The sequence below is a fragment of the Chelonoidis abingdonii genome, chromosome 3, assembly GCF_003597395.2.
Source record: "Chelonoidis abingdonii isolate Lonesome George chromosome 3, CheloAbing_2.0, whole genome shotgun sequence".
NCBI lineage: Eukaryota > Metazoa > Chordata > Testudines > Testudinidae > Chelonoidis > Chelonoidis abingdonii.
The window spans coordinates 32,976,611-32,992,098 of record NC_133771.1 but is presented as its reverse complement, the minus strand read 5'-3'; the positions used below and the strand labels follow the sequence as shown (position 1 = coordinate 32,992,098).

At 41.6% G+C, this 15,488-nt stretch overlaps 2 protein-coding genes across 3 annotated transcripts in view; one reads left to right on the top strand and one right to left on the bottom strand.

Annotated features, from left to right (window-relative positions):
• Nucleotides 1–15,488, bottom strand: part of ADAM17 (ADAM metallopeptidase domain 17) — a 443,735-nt gene that overhangs the window by 73,026 nt on the left and 355,221 nt on the right. The window lies entirely within an intron of this gene.
• The window catches only part of ASAP2 (ArfGAP with SH3 domain, ankyrin repeat and PH domain 2), a 192,536-nt gene continuing 177,442 nt past the window's right edge, over nucleotides 395–15,488 (top strand). For both annotated transcript variants that reach the window (XM_032795190.2, XM_032795188.2), the window contains exon 1: nucleotides 395–647. In XM_032795190.2, coding sequence (XP_032651081.1) covers nucleotides 522–647 — 126 coding nt within the window. In that variant the 5' untranslated portion in view covers nucleotides 395–521. The remainder of the gene's footprint in view (nucleotides 648–15,488) is intronic.

Here is a 15,488-nt window from a genome sequence, read left to right as displayed (position 1 = left end):
TGGGGAGGGGATGGGTTTGTGGTGACCTCCCTCAGTGTGTGATTACAAAGGGCTGTGTAGCAAGTCTACCCCAGCCTGTGTGGTGGGGAGGGAGGGGAGGGGTGTGTGGTGGCCTCCCCCAGCCTGTGTGATGGGGAGAGAGGTTTGTGTGGTTGCGGCTGGGCGGGGGGGGCATGCAGCAGCAGCCCTCGCGTGATGCCGGCGGGAGGGGTACCGTGTGGTGGCCTCCCCACTGTCTGTGTGTTACCGGCGGGAGGGGTACCGTATGGTGGCCTCCCCAGTCTGTGTGCTGCTGGGGGCAGGGGCATGCAGCAGCCCCCCCCCCTCCCCCCGCCGTGGGCGACCGGGAGGGGTGCGGCTGCGGGGAATTTCCTTGTGCGGACGCAGGAGAGAACAGCACATGCCAGACAGTGGTGGGGTGTGAGCTGGGCGCTGCCGCCGCCGGTTGCTGAGCAATGTAAGCGGGGTGCCCCCTCCCCTTTCCTGCCCCGGAGCCGCCCGCCCCCCGTCCCCGCCCCGCCATGCCGGACCAGATCTCCGTGTCGGAATTCGTGTCCGAGACCAATGAGGATTACAAGTCGCCCACCGCCTCCAACTTCACCACGCGGATGGCTCAGTGCCGGAACACGGTGGCGGCCATCGAGGAGGTGAGAGCCGGGGGCAGTTCGGGCGGGGAGGGGCTGCAGAGCCCCTCCGGCCTGGCGCCGGGCTCTGCGCGCCGCGGCGGGGAACAAGGCGCTCGCCGCTGCCTGGGAAAGCGCCCTTCGGCCGCTCGGAGAGGGGAGCGCCGGTCTGGCCCGGAGCTTAGCCTCCTCCCCGGACCTCCCTCCGCCGGCGGGGAGTGGGGGCGGGGGGAACGCTGGGGCTGCCTTCCCCCAGCTACCAGGGGCTTGACTCGGCTCCGCTCCGTCGGCGCGGGGAGACGGGCTGGGGATCTTTCTCCCCCACAGGCTAGGCCCCCTTCCTCGGCACGGGGCTGTGGCTGTGTCCTCCACACTCCCGGGGCCAGGGGGCTGTGTCCCCCTCAGCCTGCCATATAGGGCCTTTTACCTCTCTTTCGCCCCCCTCCTCCCCGGCCCCGGGGTGTGTCTGGCTGCATCCCCCAGTGGGTTGCTACACCCCTGGGGAGCGGAGCTGTGTCTGTATCACGGAGGGAGGTTTTTTGTTAAAGAAATGTGAAATTCCTCTAGCAAAATGCTCCCTCACTTGAGGGAGAAGGGAATCTTTTCCCTCCTCATTCAAAGGAGATTCGGGAGAGGTCTGAGCGCACTTAGAACCCATCCTGGCTCTTGTTGTCCTGTGTGTAACAAAATAAAGCGTTTCTGCATGTTTTGATTGTAGTAGCAGCCTCTCTGAACTAACTTGTGAACAAATAATCTTGTTTGCTATGTAGAGTAATTTGTTCCATCAATTGATATACTGTATGTGTTTCGTTTTGCTTATTTTGCAGTATGTTTATGTTAAAAATCAATTAAACTTTTAAACAAAAATCTTGAGAATCACTAGGTTTGAAGTGTCTCTCCCCACAAAAAATGCCACAAGCGATCAATTATATAAGTATCTTAAATATGTGAACAAAATAGAGCATTTGTTCTTTAAATGCCTTTTTCAAGATTTTCCTGTTTTGCCAGTCCCTAAACACTTGACTTTGAATTCAAAATAATCTGCATGGAAGGAATTACTGTTTTGCTCCTGAACTAATTTTGCCCTCCACACAAACTTGCTCTTAAACGCCAGTATTTAATTATACCTTTTAAAGCAGATTTTAAGGTTAGCAATTAAATATCGATGGCAGTGTTTTTCAGAATATATATAAATGTGAAGGCCTTTTTTTTTTGCCAAAATTTACTAAACACAAATGAACAGTTAGCGAGATTATTTAGGTCTAAAGCAAGTTACTTAAGTAGTATCGTCAGATCTCCTGATTTTATCACAAGTCTCATGATATTTTATTTATATATTTTTAAAAGCCAGATCTCTTGGTACTATACAATTATGTGAGGATCTCAACTGTAATTTTTTTAAAGAGTGAGTTTCTAGCCTTCCCAATTGTTGAGGAAAAAACTTGAAAATGTGAACCCTTAAAGAGAAGAAGGCAAGTAAAAAGAATCCAACATATTATTTTTAAAAAGTCATGATTTTTAAGACAATCTCAGGTGTTGGGCATCCCAAATTCATAACTTTAGCGTGTGTAGTTGGCTGTACTGATGTACTCATTTTGGGGGGAGGGGTGTCTGAAGAGAATGAACTAACAATGTTCTTGAAAACTCGAGTGTTATTTACAATCAGGAGAATGCAGCACATATAAACTTGAAAATGTTTGGTTCCTGTCTTATTTAATCTGGTTATCAGCTGTTTGTTTTGAGGTCAGACCAGCCTTACATTGCTGGTTGGTTTCAAAGAAACATGATCAGTATGTTATATCTCAATTTGCATCTTTAGAGGTTGCGGGTATGTGGCAAATCTTTTTTAGAGAAACCTGGCAAAATGGCCATGAAAACTTACTAGCTCGGGCAAAAAATGTGCTAATCTGTTCTGTATAATAATGAATACAATCAATATTTTACAGGTCTGTCAAAAATACTTACCCAGGGTGAGTAGAATTTTACAAGTCTGCATTAGAGGTTGTATTGGCAGTCACTCTGCTTATTCACTGTCATTAATTTCTTTAGCAATTTTGGCAAAACATCAGCAATAGGTTGTTCCTACTGAGATCCTGAAACTATTTAATTAAATGGAGGACTCCTTAAAAAAAATTAAATGGTCTCAAGAATTAAAGGACGTTATTCATAGGTTTAAATCTATAAATCTGGGTTCATAGTCAGTTTTTTGATATTCACATCCTTCATGCTTGGTGGTCTGTTGGTTTTTCAGGTTAAAGATGTTGCTGTGGTAAAAAGCTGTCTGTATGTTGCCTAATAGAGAAAACAACACTTCTTTTTTTCTAGAGGTTTGATAGAAGCTAGTTTATCAGCTTGATGCAAAAGAACACTTAGTAAAGCTTATAGTTGTAAAGGTAAAGTAAATAAGACAAATGCATTCTGATTTCACTAACACAGATACCACAGATTTGAAACCTCAGTATATATGTTTTCAGGGTGTGATGTGCTAACTATACTACAGCATAAAGTATAGTACTAAAATCTAGGAAATCTGGTTATGTACCTGTGTAAAGTTTAAGAATGTAGTATTTGAAATGAGGGATGGTAAAAGGAATACTGTTCAGACTACTGGGTAGGGTTTGGATTACATCTAATAAATGAACACGAAAGAATTAGTTTGCTAACTGAACACTTACAAAACTGGTGGGTTGTAGAATAGTTGTGGTTCCATCTTAGTCTTATCTGCTAATTATCTGATTTTAAACTTCATTAATGACTGAGCCTTTCCTTTAAAAGTATCTTTTGAAGGTGAGGTGGGAGCAGTTTTCTAGCTTCTGCCAGTGAGTAGATCAGAAAAAATGCTGGACAGTTCGCAGAAATCATTAAACTGAAAGCCCACACCCCTTTTTACTTCCCTTCCGGACTATCTGTACTGTGTTGTTTGAGTACCACAATCTGATCAGTGTTTGCTGCTGCTAGGAGAAAGAGAATCAGGAGAGGTCTGTTCTGGGAAAAGGCAAAAATGTCAGTATTGTTGTACAAGATACGTGATTTCACCATTTCTTCAATTTTTTCATTCTTAGGACGCTGTCCTGAGAGGTGCTGAGCATCTGCAGCTCCCATTGAAATCAATTTGCAAGTGTGCAGAACTGCTGAGGATCAGGCACTTTATATCATACTTTCTAATCTTTGCATATGTAGTAATAAGTAAGTTTAAACAAGTTTCAAATTAGTGTCTGCTAGCTCAGCTTAGGGTCATATGTTTGGGGGAGGGGATGTTCAAAATCAGTAATCTAGTTTAAAAAAAGATTAACATTTGTAAGCTTATTATTTCTAGTATAGGTTCCAGATGCCCATGTTGTAGCAGGGCCTGCAAATGTGAAATGACTTTTTAATGCTGTGCACATTGAGTATTAAAAGTCTGACTTTACCATTGCTTTTGCTGAGAACATGTGTTTCTTTCTTTTTTACATTGTGACTTAAATAATAATAATAAAAAAGACCCATCAACTTTAGTGAATTCTGTGAGATACCTCTAATCATGGGGCTCATGAAAAATTTTAGAAATTGTTATTTCATAAACTCATTTAGTGATGGCTGGAATCCATGTATGTGTTTTGTGAATGGATTAAAGAAAAAGTTGTATAGCAAAGGCTGGTACTGAAATCTGTAAGAACCTAATACTTATTTTTTTATTATTTATTATATTTATTATGGTAGTGCCTAGGGACCAAGTGAGAACTGGGCCCCTTTGTGCTAGGGGCTTTACACACAGAACAGTAGATAGTCCCTGTTCCAGAAAGCTTTCAATCTAAATAAGTGCAGAAAAAGCTCCAAGTGCAAGACGTACTTCTTCAACCTTGCTTTCTTTAATTTATAAACATGTAGCAACATGCATATCACTAACGAACAAACAAAACCCTACCAAAACAAAATACTCTACCACACATGCAATTCTCCTCCTGGAGAGAGGATGAGAGAGTAGTCCACACATGGTAGATGTTAATTACGTCATTTAATGCACAACTGGAAGATGCTCAGATACTGTGTGATGAGTACAGTAAAAAAAACCTATAGAAAACAAGTAGACAGAACAAACTAGAGAAAAGGAGCGTAACACATAAGCAGTGAACAATGTGATGTGGCTAATGTTACATCAGTTACATGGATTTTTATTTAAAAAATAAAGCTTATGATTGTCTGTGCATGCATACGCAAATTCCTGGATCGTAGAGTTTAAAATCTGAGAAATTAGTGTGGTAAACACTACATAAAAAGCAGAATTACAAGCCATGATTTATCTGCAATATGAATGTCCTATTTCATAGAGTACAGAATATTTTAATTAATTTTATTTTTGTTTCTTTAAATCTCTTGTTGGATTATTGCTGATGACTATATGAATTAAATAAATGAGTTTTTAGGGAGGACTGGTTGTATCAAGCCCCTACGTCTAGTTTAGCCTCGGAACTAAAATTAAATAGTGGTATGGGTATTGATTTTTTTTCTTATCTCCACCATTTCCTCTTAAAGTTTGGTTATAGTCTAAAAATGGGATTGTGGAGATTCCATGATTGCGTCTCAATGATTCCATAACTGCCAGCCCCGCAACCTCACCCTGGGTGCTCTCAGTCACAATATGTTTTTTTTTTTTTTTCCTCGTTATCCCACAAAATACAGGTTTTGCAGACCAAAATTGAGTTTTAATGTCTGAATTGTATGATCTACGGCAACCCCACTGCTTTCAGTGGGTTTGGAGTGGTGTAACCGATTGAAATTTGGTAAATAACAGTAATGCACAAAAAGGAATAGAATTTAGGTTGCTTTCTCTTAGCTATTGAAGCTTTGGATGACTAATGAGTAAAAAGCAGTAAAAATTTGTCAGTAAAGAGACAGGACTCTGAATACACATGCAGTATCTTTATGATGTCTATTTTTATTTGTAAGCTCTTTGGAGCGAGGACTGGAAACTTGTCTTTTTATATCTCTGTGAAGTGCCTACACACTTTTGGAAGCTGTATAAATAATCTGAATGAGAAGAAGCCATTTTCTACTACTTTCCAGAGTATAAGAATACTTGTATTTCTCGATGCATTGTGGAAAATTTTAAAACCTTCATTTTTTTATATTTAGTTTTTAACAAAAATATATTCGTGCACACTATGCTGTTCCTTTCAAAACATATTTGTGCATTTTCTCCCCTTATTACTGGATATAACTTCATAAAGTCATATTTTATAAATGTTTCTCTTCTGGAGTTAAACCTCTGATGTTGTCATCTGACGTTGCTGGGGAAAATCATCATGGTACAAACAGGAACATGTCTTCAAAATGCAGTATTTATTTTGGGGGCAGGGGGTCACAAAGGAATAAGCTGGAGTAGTGTATGAAGTCTTCTGGCTAAATTCTAGGACTTCAGCTGGAGCTGTGTCAGAGGACAGAATTTATCCCTTAAATATGGACTGAAAACCTTTTGTAGTGTGGAGGATGTTTTAGGCAGTTAAACTTAAGTCATCTAGGTTCACTATGAAACTTGTTTTGGTGGGACATTGTCCCACCGGCGATACTAAACTCTCCACCATCAACCTTACCCTCTCTGACTCTCCCCATCTCACCCCCCTCCAAACCCCCCAAAAGTAAGGAGGTGAATTATTTTCAGAGAATCATGCTGCATCGTGATTCAGCCCCTCCCCATCTCTCTTGCTACTTCTCAGTGGCAGAATTAGCTTTTCTAGACTCAATATATTTTTTGTTTTCAACTAACATGAGCAGATGTCTAATTCTTCATCTGCATGTTTCTCTTCTTTCTTTTCCTACCATGTTGTTGTTAGTGGTGTATTAATGGGAACCCTAGTCATTGACAAGGACTCCATTGTGCTATGCACTGTATTAACATAGAACAAAAAGTCAGTTGCGGCCCCAAAGAGCTTACAGTCTAAGTGTAAGACAGGAGACAGCAGATGGATACAAACAGAGGGGTGAATCCAAGGAAATAATGAGTCAACAAGAGCTGACATCTCAAAAGTGAGTGAAGGATGATCCTCTGAAGGACATGGCTGAAGAAGCAGTTAGGGAGGCAGGGATACCTAGGAGAGGACAGAGTCACAGAAGCCATGTAAGAACAAGGTTTCAAGAAGAAGATAGTAATTGACTGTTTCAGAGGTGGTTGACAAGTGAAGGAGGTTAAGGATGGAGTACTGGTTCTGACCTTTGGCTAGGTGAGAATGGTTTCAGTGGCGTTTAAGGGTCAAAAACTGAATTGGAGAGGGTCTAGGATGGAATTGGGGGGGAGAGATTCCAGATAGTGATTGTAGACAGCATGTTCTTAGAGATGGGGCAGTGGTTGAAGAGGCAAATTGTAGGGGGGATGAGAAGTTTTTTTGAAAAAAAAAAAAAAAAAAAAAAAAAAAAAAAAAGTAAGGAAGTGGATGGTGAGTGTGTGTGAGAGAAATCAGAAGATGAGGTGGGATCACTGGGAAAGTGGTGGGAGGTGAGAGGAGAGAAGAAGAGGATTGTAGGATTGCAAGAGGAGAAGGAAGGCAAGCTGAGGGAAGGGGAAAAGTCTCATAATTTATCTGTTTTATTGTGGAAGTAATTGGTGAGATCCTTGGCGCAGAGAGAAATAGAAGCAGGAGGAGGGGAGGGTTTGAGGAGTGAGTCAAAAGTGGTGAAAAGGGCTGGGACTGTGAGTGTGGGATTCAGTTACTTTGAGTAGTAGAGTTATTTAGCTAGCAAGATGGCAGAACTGGAGGAGGAGAGAGACAATTTGTAGAATAGGAAGGCAGCCTGGTCACAAAGCTTCTGTCAGAGACTTTCTGTAGCACTAGAGTAAGGCAGAGGGTTCACAGGGCAAAACTTGCACTGGAAGAGAGGGGCAAAAGAGACAAAGGTGGAGGAGAGTGAAACATGGAGAGAATCAACAACCGCGTTAAGAGAGGAGTGAGCTGTGAGCACAAGAACTCATCAACACTAATAAACTTGAAGTCATGGAAAAGCAGAATGCTGGTATATGAGAGTGGGGATGGGTTGGGGAGCTGATGGGTGATGCTGAAAGACATCAGGTGGTTGTTATAGAAACTTGCTATAGAGAGAAAATAGAGCAATGCTTGATGGAGACCAAAGTTAAGAGATTGGCCCTTTTGGTGAGTGGGAGAGTTGAACGAAAGCTGCAGGTGAAATGAAGAGATGAGAGTGAGGAAACGTGCTGCTAAGGAGTCTGATGGGTCACCAGCATGGAAATTGAAGTTTCTGTGGATGAGTGTGGGAGAATGTGAGATGAGAGGGCCAAGATCGAAATCAGAGATAGGGGCTGATGGGGTGGGGTTGGATGAACAGTGGATGACAGCAACATGGAGGAGGAGAGACACATTTGAAGCAGTGATCTTCAGAACAGGAGAAAGAGTGGGAAGAGGGGGTGTAACAGGATCCATCTCTGCCCTTGTCCTCTACCCTGCTCAGTGAAACTTTATTTCAGTTCCCCTTCACCAATATCATCACATTTTCCCCAAGCTCCCACCTATTTACAATATTTCCTGAGCTTTAGGCTCTCCTGGCAGAACCTGAGGGGAGCAGAGGTCTCCCTGCTCTGAGGCTGCTGTATAACTAGACTCATCTAGCTCTGTTCCTCCCTCTTTCTTTCTCCCGTCACTTCCTTTCTGTGCCTCTTTTATCAGCCCTTGGCTGATGGGGGGCCAATTGAGTTCTTATCCCGCCCAGCCCACCAGCCTGATTATATAATTACCTGCAATCAACTTCTCTTGGGGCACTAAGTGAACTGATTCCAGGCTCAATTCTGGTTCCTCCAGAACCTTCTTTTGAGGTTCTGGCTGCATTTTTTCCCCATACCTCTTTATCCATGCACACCCCGTCTGTGACCCCCACAAATGTCATGAGACTTTGTCAACCTCCTCCTGGCATTGGCCAAAGTAAATATCTATAACACCAGGAGGAAGATGCTGAATAAGGGGATGTTCCGTGACTGTGGGCCCTATTGCCCTTCCTCCCTTGGCTCATGTATCTGGGCAGAGTTCCTCTGGGTGGCATCCTCTGGCTCCCAAGACACTTTTGAGGAGGAGTGGGTGTTGTCCGGAGTTTTCTGCTCAGTGTCCTGCTCTGGATTCCTGATTTTGTACCTATGATCCTCACTCCTGACCATTATTCCTCGGTTGTCCCCTGTGATTGTTTGATTCCCAGGTCCAGTAGCTCTTCCTCTTAGGCTGGGGGCTTTCAGATGCAGGCAGGCTTGCGCCTGCCTATCTCCCAGCTTTTCGATAGGTACTCACTCTTAGCACTCTGTTACAGGGAGAGAGAGAAGTTGGAAGCTTCAGGAACAGTAGAGAAGTTCAATATCCACACCACAGTGTGATCCAAGTTGAGAAGTGTGAGAGAGGGCAGTTATAGGAGCAATGTCAGATAAAGGGACCCAGATCTCTGTGAGAGCCAAGAGCTGGAAGGAGCAAGGTTTGAATCGTGGATGGTTGTGATCTTTTTAGAGATGGAGAGGGCATTCCAGAACCAGCAAGAGAAGGGTAGGAGGGAGCAGGGAAGGAGGAGGATGGGTGTGAGGTTAGGAATGCAGATATGAGAGGGGTGGAGATAGTGGCAGGAACTATCCTCCCTGTAGTGGGAGATGGAGATTGGGGATGGAGGGAGGGCCAGGATTGGGCCACATGTAGGCAGAGGAGGGCATGGATGTGGCATCTGGATTTGGGCTAGTGGGAAGATAGAGCTGGTGGGAAATGTAGCGGTCAATAATAAGAATGGAGGCAGAGGAGGACAGATGCTGTAAGGGACCATGGAAGAGTTTGTTACGACCTAGCTAGGGCTTATCGCCTTCTCAAGGACAGGTTATTAGTGGATGCAGCATACCAGTTTGCTTTGCTTGTAGCTGGTTAGAACCGCCTAGCGTGGGAAGCTCCTGTGTATATGGGGAAGTGCAGAAAGCCCCTGGCCGCAGTCCAAGGGGGGCGGCCATGGCTGATGGAAAGCCCCGAATTGCATAGGCATAAGCTGCTTTGCATGATATTAGCATAATGCTATAAGTGCTGTAGGGTATATCTGGCTTTGGACTCCGTTCCCCGTCTTTGTGACAGCAATGCTTGGAGTCCCCGTTGCGGGTGTGTCACTTTACCTTCATTAAAGCCAAATAACTCATAGTGTGTGTGGGCCTTGTCCTTGCAGAGCACTCAGGCACGTAACAGATGCTAAAATGCAAAAATGGGGTGTGGTGGGAGCCATATGTGAGTGGCAGATGGACAGGGTTACTGTAAAGAAAAACAGAGTATGAAAAGTGCTCTGAAGGTGCACTTGCAACAGTTTCCTCTACTACACATCTAGATGTACTTCATTTGCTAGTTTTCCCCATTTGCCTTTTTAGTGATCGATACAAGGGATGAAATTCTGCCTCGGAATTAATGGGTGCCGTTTGTTTGAGGTCATTGATGTTGCACCTGTTTTGATCTTCTGTGAGTGACAAATGCTAGAAACATTAGCAGCATTAATTATCATGATTAATGTGGGTATTGCATGTAGTAATCTAGGAGGGATAGCTCAGTGGTTTGAGCATTGGCTTGCTAAACCCAAGGTTGTGAGTTCAGCCCTTGAGGGGGCCATTTAGGGAAGTGGGGTAAAAATCTGTCTGGGGATTGGTCCTGCTTTGAGCAGGAGGTTGGACTAGATGACCTCCTGAGGTCCTTTCTAATCCTGATGTTCTATGGTGCTGGTGACTTTTTGCTGTTCAGTTTATCCATTTCTTCTAAAACCTCCTCTAATGACACCTCAATCTGGGACAGTTTCTCAGATTTGTCACCTAAAAAGAACGGCTCAGGTTTGAGAATCTCCCTCATATGCTCAGAAGACCAATGCAAAGAATTCATTTAGTTTCTCTGCAATGGCCTTATCATCTGGGAGTGCTCCTGTAGCATCTCGATTGTCCAATGACCCACTGGTTGTTTAGCAGGCTTCCTGCTTGTATGTACTTAAAACATTTTTTGCAATTACTTTTTGAGTCTTTGGCTAGCTGTTCTTCAAATTCTTTTTTGGCCTTCCCAATTATATTTTTACACTTAATTTGCCAGGATTTATACTCCTTTCTATTTTCTTCGCTAGGATTTAACTTCCACTTTTTAAAGGATGCCTTTTTGCCTCTCACTGCTTCTTTAACTTTGTTGTTTAGTCACGGTGTCACTTCTTTGGTTCTCTTACTATGTTTTTTTATTTGGAGTATACATTTAAGTTGAGCCTCTATTATGGTGTCTTCAAAAAGTTTCCATGCAGCTTGCGGGAATTTTACTTTTTGCACTGTACCTTTTAGTTTCTGTTTAACTAACGTCCTCGTTTTTGTGTAATTCCCTTTTCTGAAATTAAATGCTACTGTGGTGGGCTCCTGTGGTGTTTTCCCCGCCACAGGGATGTTAAATTTATTTATATTATGGTCACTCTTACCAAGCGGCCCAGCTATATTCAGCTCTTGGACCTGATCCTGTGCTCCTCTTAGGACTAAATCAAGAATTGCCTCTCCTTGTGGGTTTCAGGACTAGCTGCTCCAAGAAGCAGTTATTTAAGATGTCAAGAAACTTTATCTCTGCATTCCATCCTGCAGTGACATGTACCCAGTCATATGGGGATAGTTGAAATCCCCCATTATTACTGAGTTTTTTATTTTTATTATCTCTCTCATCTCCCTGAGCATTTCACAGTCACTATCGCCATCCTGGGCAGGTGGTCGGTAGTATATCTCTATTCTATATTCTTATTATTTAAGCATGGAATTACTATCCATAGAGATTCTATGGTTTGGTTCATTTAAGATTTTTACTTCATTTGACTCTGTTTTCTGTCACATACAGTATTACTCCCCCACCAGCAATTTCTTGTCAGTTTCATGGCTGCTATTATTTCACATTTGGTCTCTGGCTCTAGCTGTCAGCCTTAGAGAAGCCAGCTGTGAGACCTAAATGGGGCTGACAGATCTGGTGTGGTGAATGGGAGTCTCCAGCTCTGAGCCTCCTGCTGGTTGAGAGCCAGAGCCAGAGAGGATATGTGAAATAATAGCAGCTGTGAAACTGACCAGAATGTCAGTTCCACTTCTGGTAGTCTCCCTGCTGTGAAATTGAGCTGCTTGCTGGGGTCACAGCTCTGATGTCAGTCCTGGGGCGGGTGGGCTCCAGCTATGAGCCTTGTGTGGCTGTCAGTGCCTCACATTCTGTCTGGCAGTGCCCCGCTTTAGTAAATGAAAGCACTCCTGGTAATGATGTGCACCACTGGCTGCAGGAGGGTAGTGTGGAGACCAACAGCCGATTTAATTACTGAGATGTCTATAGGTCGACTTAATGTGGTAACCTAATTTTGTAGTGTAGAGAGGCCCTCACTCCTCAAGTGAGTAGGTGCTGAGGAAATTTTTCAAATTCTGTGTCTTTGTGCATACTTATTGATTCTTTCAGATACACAAAAATGTTTTTACCATGGAATATTTGCGCTATGTGGTCAAATATTACACATCTATCTCTTAGCTGTTAAGGATTTTCATGTAAACTTTCACAGTTATGTTATCAATTGTAGCATCTAAGTTTAAACCAACAAAAAAGGCAGGAATTAAGAGTGAAGGCTGAAACTCTGTTTTTAAGCCACCATGTTGTCTAGGGGTAGAATTGAAATGTTTTATATAAAACCACGTAGTCTTCATAGGACCTTCTTTTATCCCTGAGTAAAGATCAGATTATCAGTATAATTTCAGTCGGAAATCTATAATTATGTCTAGCATTGTGTTGTGTGTATTTGAATACCTCAAAGCAGCAGACATGATTGTAATTGAAGAAATCAATTTATGTTCCTGAAAGCTTTGTTGTACATTCAAAGGCATAGAGTAAAATAAGGAAGTCCTGAAGCTAAGTGAACTTTCATATGGCTTATTCTCTGGTGCTATAAATTCATGTCCATTGATAGTGAAGACTTTCTGACAAAATACAGTTTTAGTGAAATTTCTAATCTATTTTAAGGGAGGCTATTTAGGAAACAAATGGATTTGCTAATCATTTTAAGCCCTTGCAATTACACAGAATTACCTTTTGAACACAGGCAAATGAACTGAAATTTCCTTAGCACATGATACATAGAACCTGTTCCATTGTCAGCTACAAGGCATATAATATAGAATTTTGCAATTCATATATGAAATATATATTTTATCAGTTCGTTTTTTCATTACAGTATTGTAGCTGTATGTTACAAAACAATAAAAATTGAAAATTAATTTTTCCCATGTCTTGAGCTCTGGGTAGACTTGATATTAGCAATGCTGAAGGGACTGGTTTAGAATTAAAGAAGCAATGAAATTGTTACATATTCTGTAAGCTGCATTTTGTTTTGCTTGCGTCACTGTAATGTTTAACCATATTGTTCTTGATTATATCATAATGTGGACAACATGCTTCCCTCACCTGTATTTTCAATTGCTTTAATATTAAATGTGTAAGTAGATCAATGCCTTCTTTCTGTCTTAGGTATCTATTTTAGGTACTTAAGATTCTGCATTGATGGGCATCATATGAGCACTACACAATCTATAATGTATTTATCCTCACAACATTCCTATGAGGTGTGGAAGTAGTTTATTCCCTTTTTATTGGTTGGAAACTGAGGCACAGAGAGGCTAAGTGACTTGCCTGAGGATGCACTGCAGGAAAAACAGATTTGATTTTGTAATAGTAGTAGATATTAATTATCACTCAAGTGGATGGCAGATGGACAACCTTGTTTCAGACCTGCTGTAGAATATACAAATAATTACAGGGGTTAAAAAAGTCATTTGCCCATTCTGTAATGGTCTGTGGGAAGCTTTCCGGGGAAGCATGGTTGCCTTAAACCTTTAATTCCACTATATTTAAAGTTGTTCATTCCACAAGAATTTCAGGCCAACATTTTCAGGAGTGGCCTCTGATTTTGATTGCTTCTGTTTTTGGGTGCCCACCTAGACACAATATGCTGCAAGGAGTCTCCAGTTCGGCACCCAAAATCAGTGGCCATGTATGAAAAATTTTCTGTATGCTTTCATTTAAAAAAACCCACCCCCTTCCAAATGGGAATTAATGTGGTGTTACTTTCCTGAGTTTGTACACAGGGAGCTCCAGTGCTTTTTCTACCTGTCATAGCTTGGCCAAGCATCAGCAGAGTGAAATTAACAAGATTCCTCTTCCTGTATAGTAGCCAAGGAGGAAGATGAGGATCTTAAAATATATCAAACACTTATTTGCCTGAAGCTGAGCTAATCTTAAATGTATACTGACTACAGTGCTTATCTTCCATTAACAATGCTGTAACATAAGGATTTAATTATTTGATATAAAAGTGTTTTTGTATTAATATTGAATGCCCATTTCAGAATTTTTTAGAAGTGGAACACTGTCCTACTAATGATGGAGGCGGGGGAGGAAGGTGCGGAATAGAATCAAAACTATAGCATACCGTCTGGTAACTACCATGTATGATAGAAGTAGATTGTAAAATTTTACAGCATTGGACCAAAATTGTTTTTAAACATTCATTATTTAGCTAATATGAGACCTAGCATTTTATTTTGTAAGATGAATGAAGTTGAAAAGGAAAACAAACAGGTCACTGAGTGGAAAATTAGGCTTTAGTTTTTTCAGTTGTAAAAATCTCATCTATTACTGGTAAAATAAGTAAGGACATCTGTTTCTTAACCCATCATCACCTCCCCATTCCAGCAGTTTAACCTGATGATGATGTAGTTTTTAAAAAGAAAGGTAAAAATCTAAATAATTACTTTACCTCTGCTTATACTAATTTCTGACAGATGATTCAGCTTTTCTCTAAGTAATAGTTGTTAAAGGTGTTCTGTTTGGCAGAATGTCTCCTCTTTTTGCTCTTTTCCTCACTTCCTGGAAATGCCTCCTATTTGCCTGGAGGATAAAAATACCATGGTTAGCGTAATGATGAATGAATTTCTGTTGTCTCCCTTCAGTGTGGTAGCGTCGTATGTGCATGATGAAGATGTCTCTTAGTGCAGATTACTATTACTTACTTCTGTTAAAATAGCTCCCAGAGGCCTCAGTCAGGCACAAGACCCAGTTGTGTTAGGGGCACATCTCTTGCTATCTGCTTTTAAGGCCAGATGTGAGGTGGATTTAACAAAGAAATTAAGGGAATGGGAAGAAAGTTAGATAGTAACAGTTATAGAAACATGTGGCTGCACAGAATAGCTTGATTTGATTGACGTATATGGTTAGTCATATTGATGTTATGTCCTGCTTATCTGCATAATGAGAAATAAGCTGTAGATATGGTCAAATATCGGGAGCTAAATTGTATAAAATCAGTTTGTAACCTTACTTCCTTTGTTTATAGGTCAACTTTTGTCTAAAAACAACAGAAGTGACAACCTACACTTTGTGCCCTTTTGGAGAACTGAGTGTATTACAGTAAAAAATGTTCATGGTGTTTGATGAGCTGAATACAGCTTACTCTCTCACAATGCAGATGGTGTTTAACTATTCCACAAGTGACATATGTTTTGTTCTTCCACACTTAATAAGGTAAAGGAATTAGCTCCAGTCAGCTTTACTGTTTAAATCCCATACATATATTCCAAATTACAAAGAACAGTTTGTTACATAGACTGCAATTAGCTTTATCATAAAATCCATATTTAAATAGATAGTTTTAAATAATTAACTTATTGTTCCCTCAAAAAACTTCAGGCATTTTCTAAAAGATGCCTACTGGAATGAGATTCTTCCATGGTAGGGTAAAGTCTTCATTGACTTCAGTGCAGTTACACCAGTGTTTGATCCAAATGGTGTGGTCAGGAGTCCAGTGAAATCAAAGGAAAGACTCCTGTTGACGACTTTGGGCTTTGCATCAGGCCTC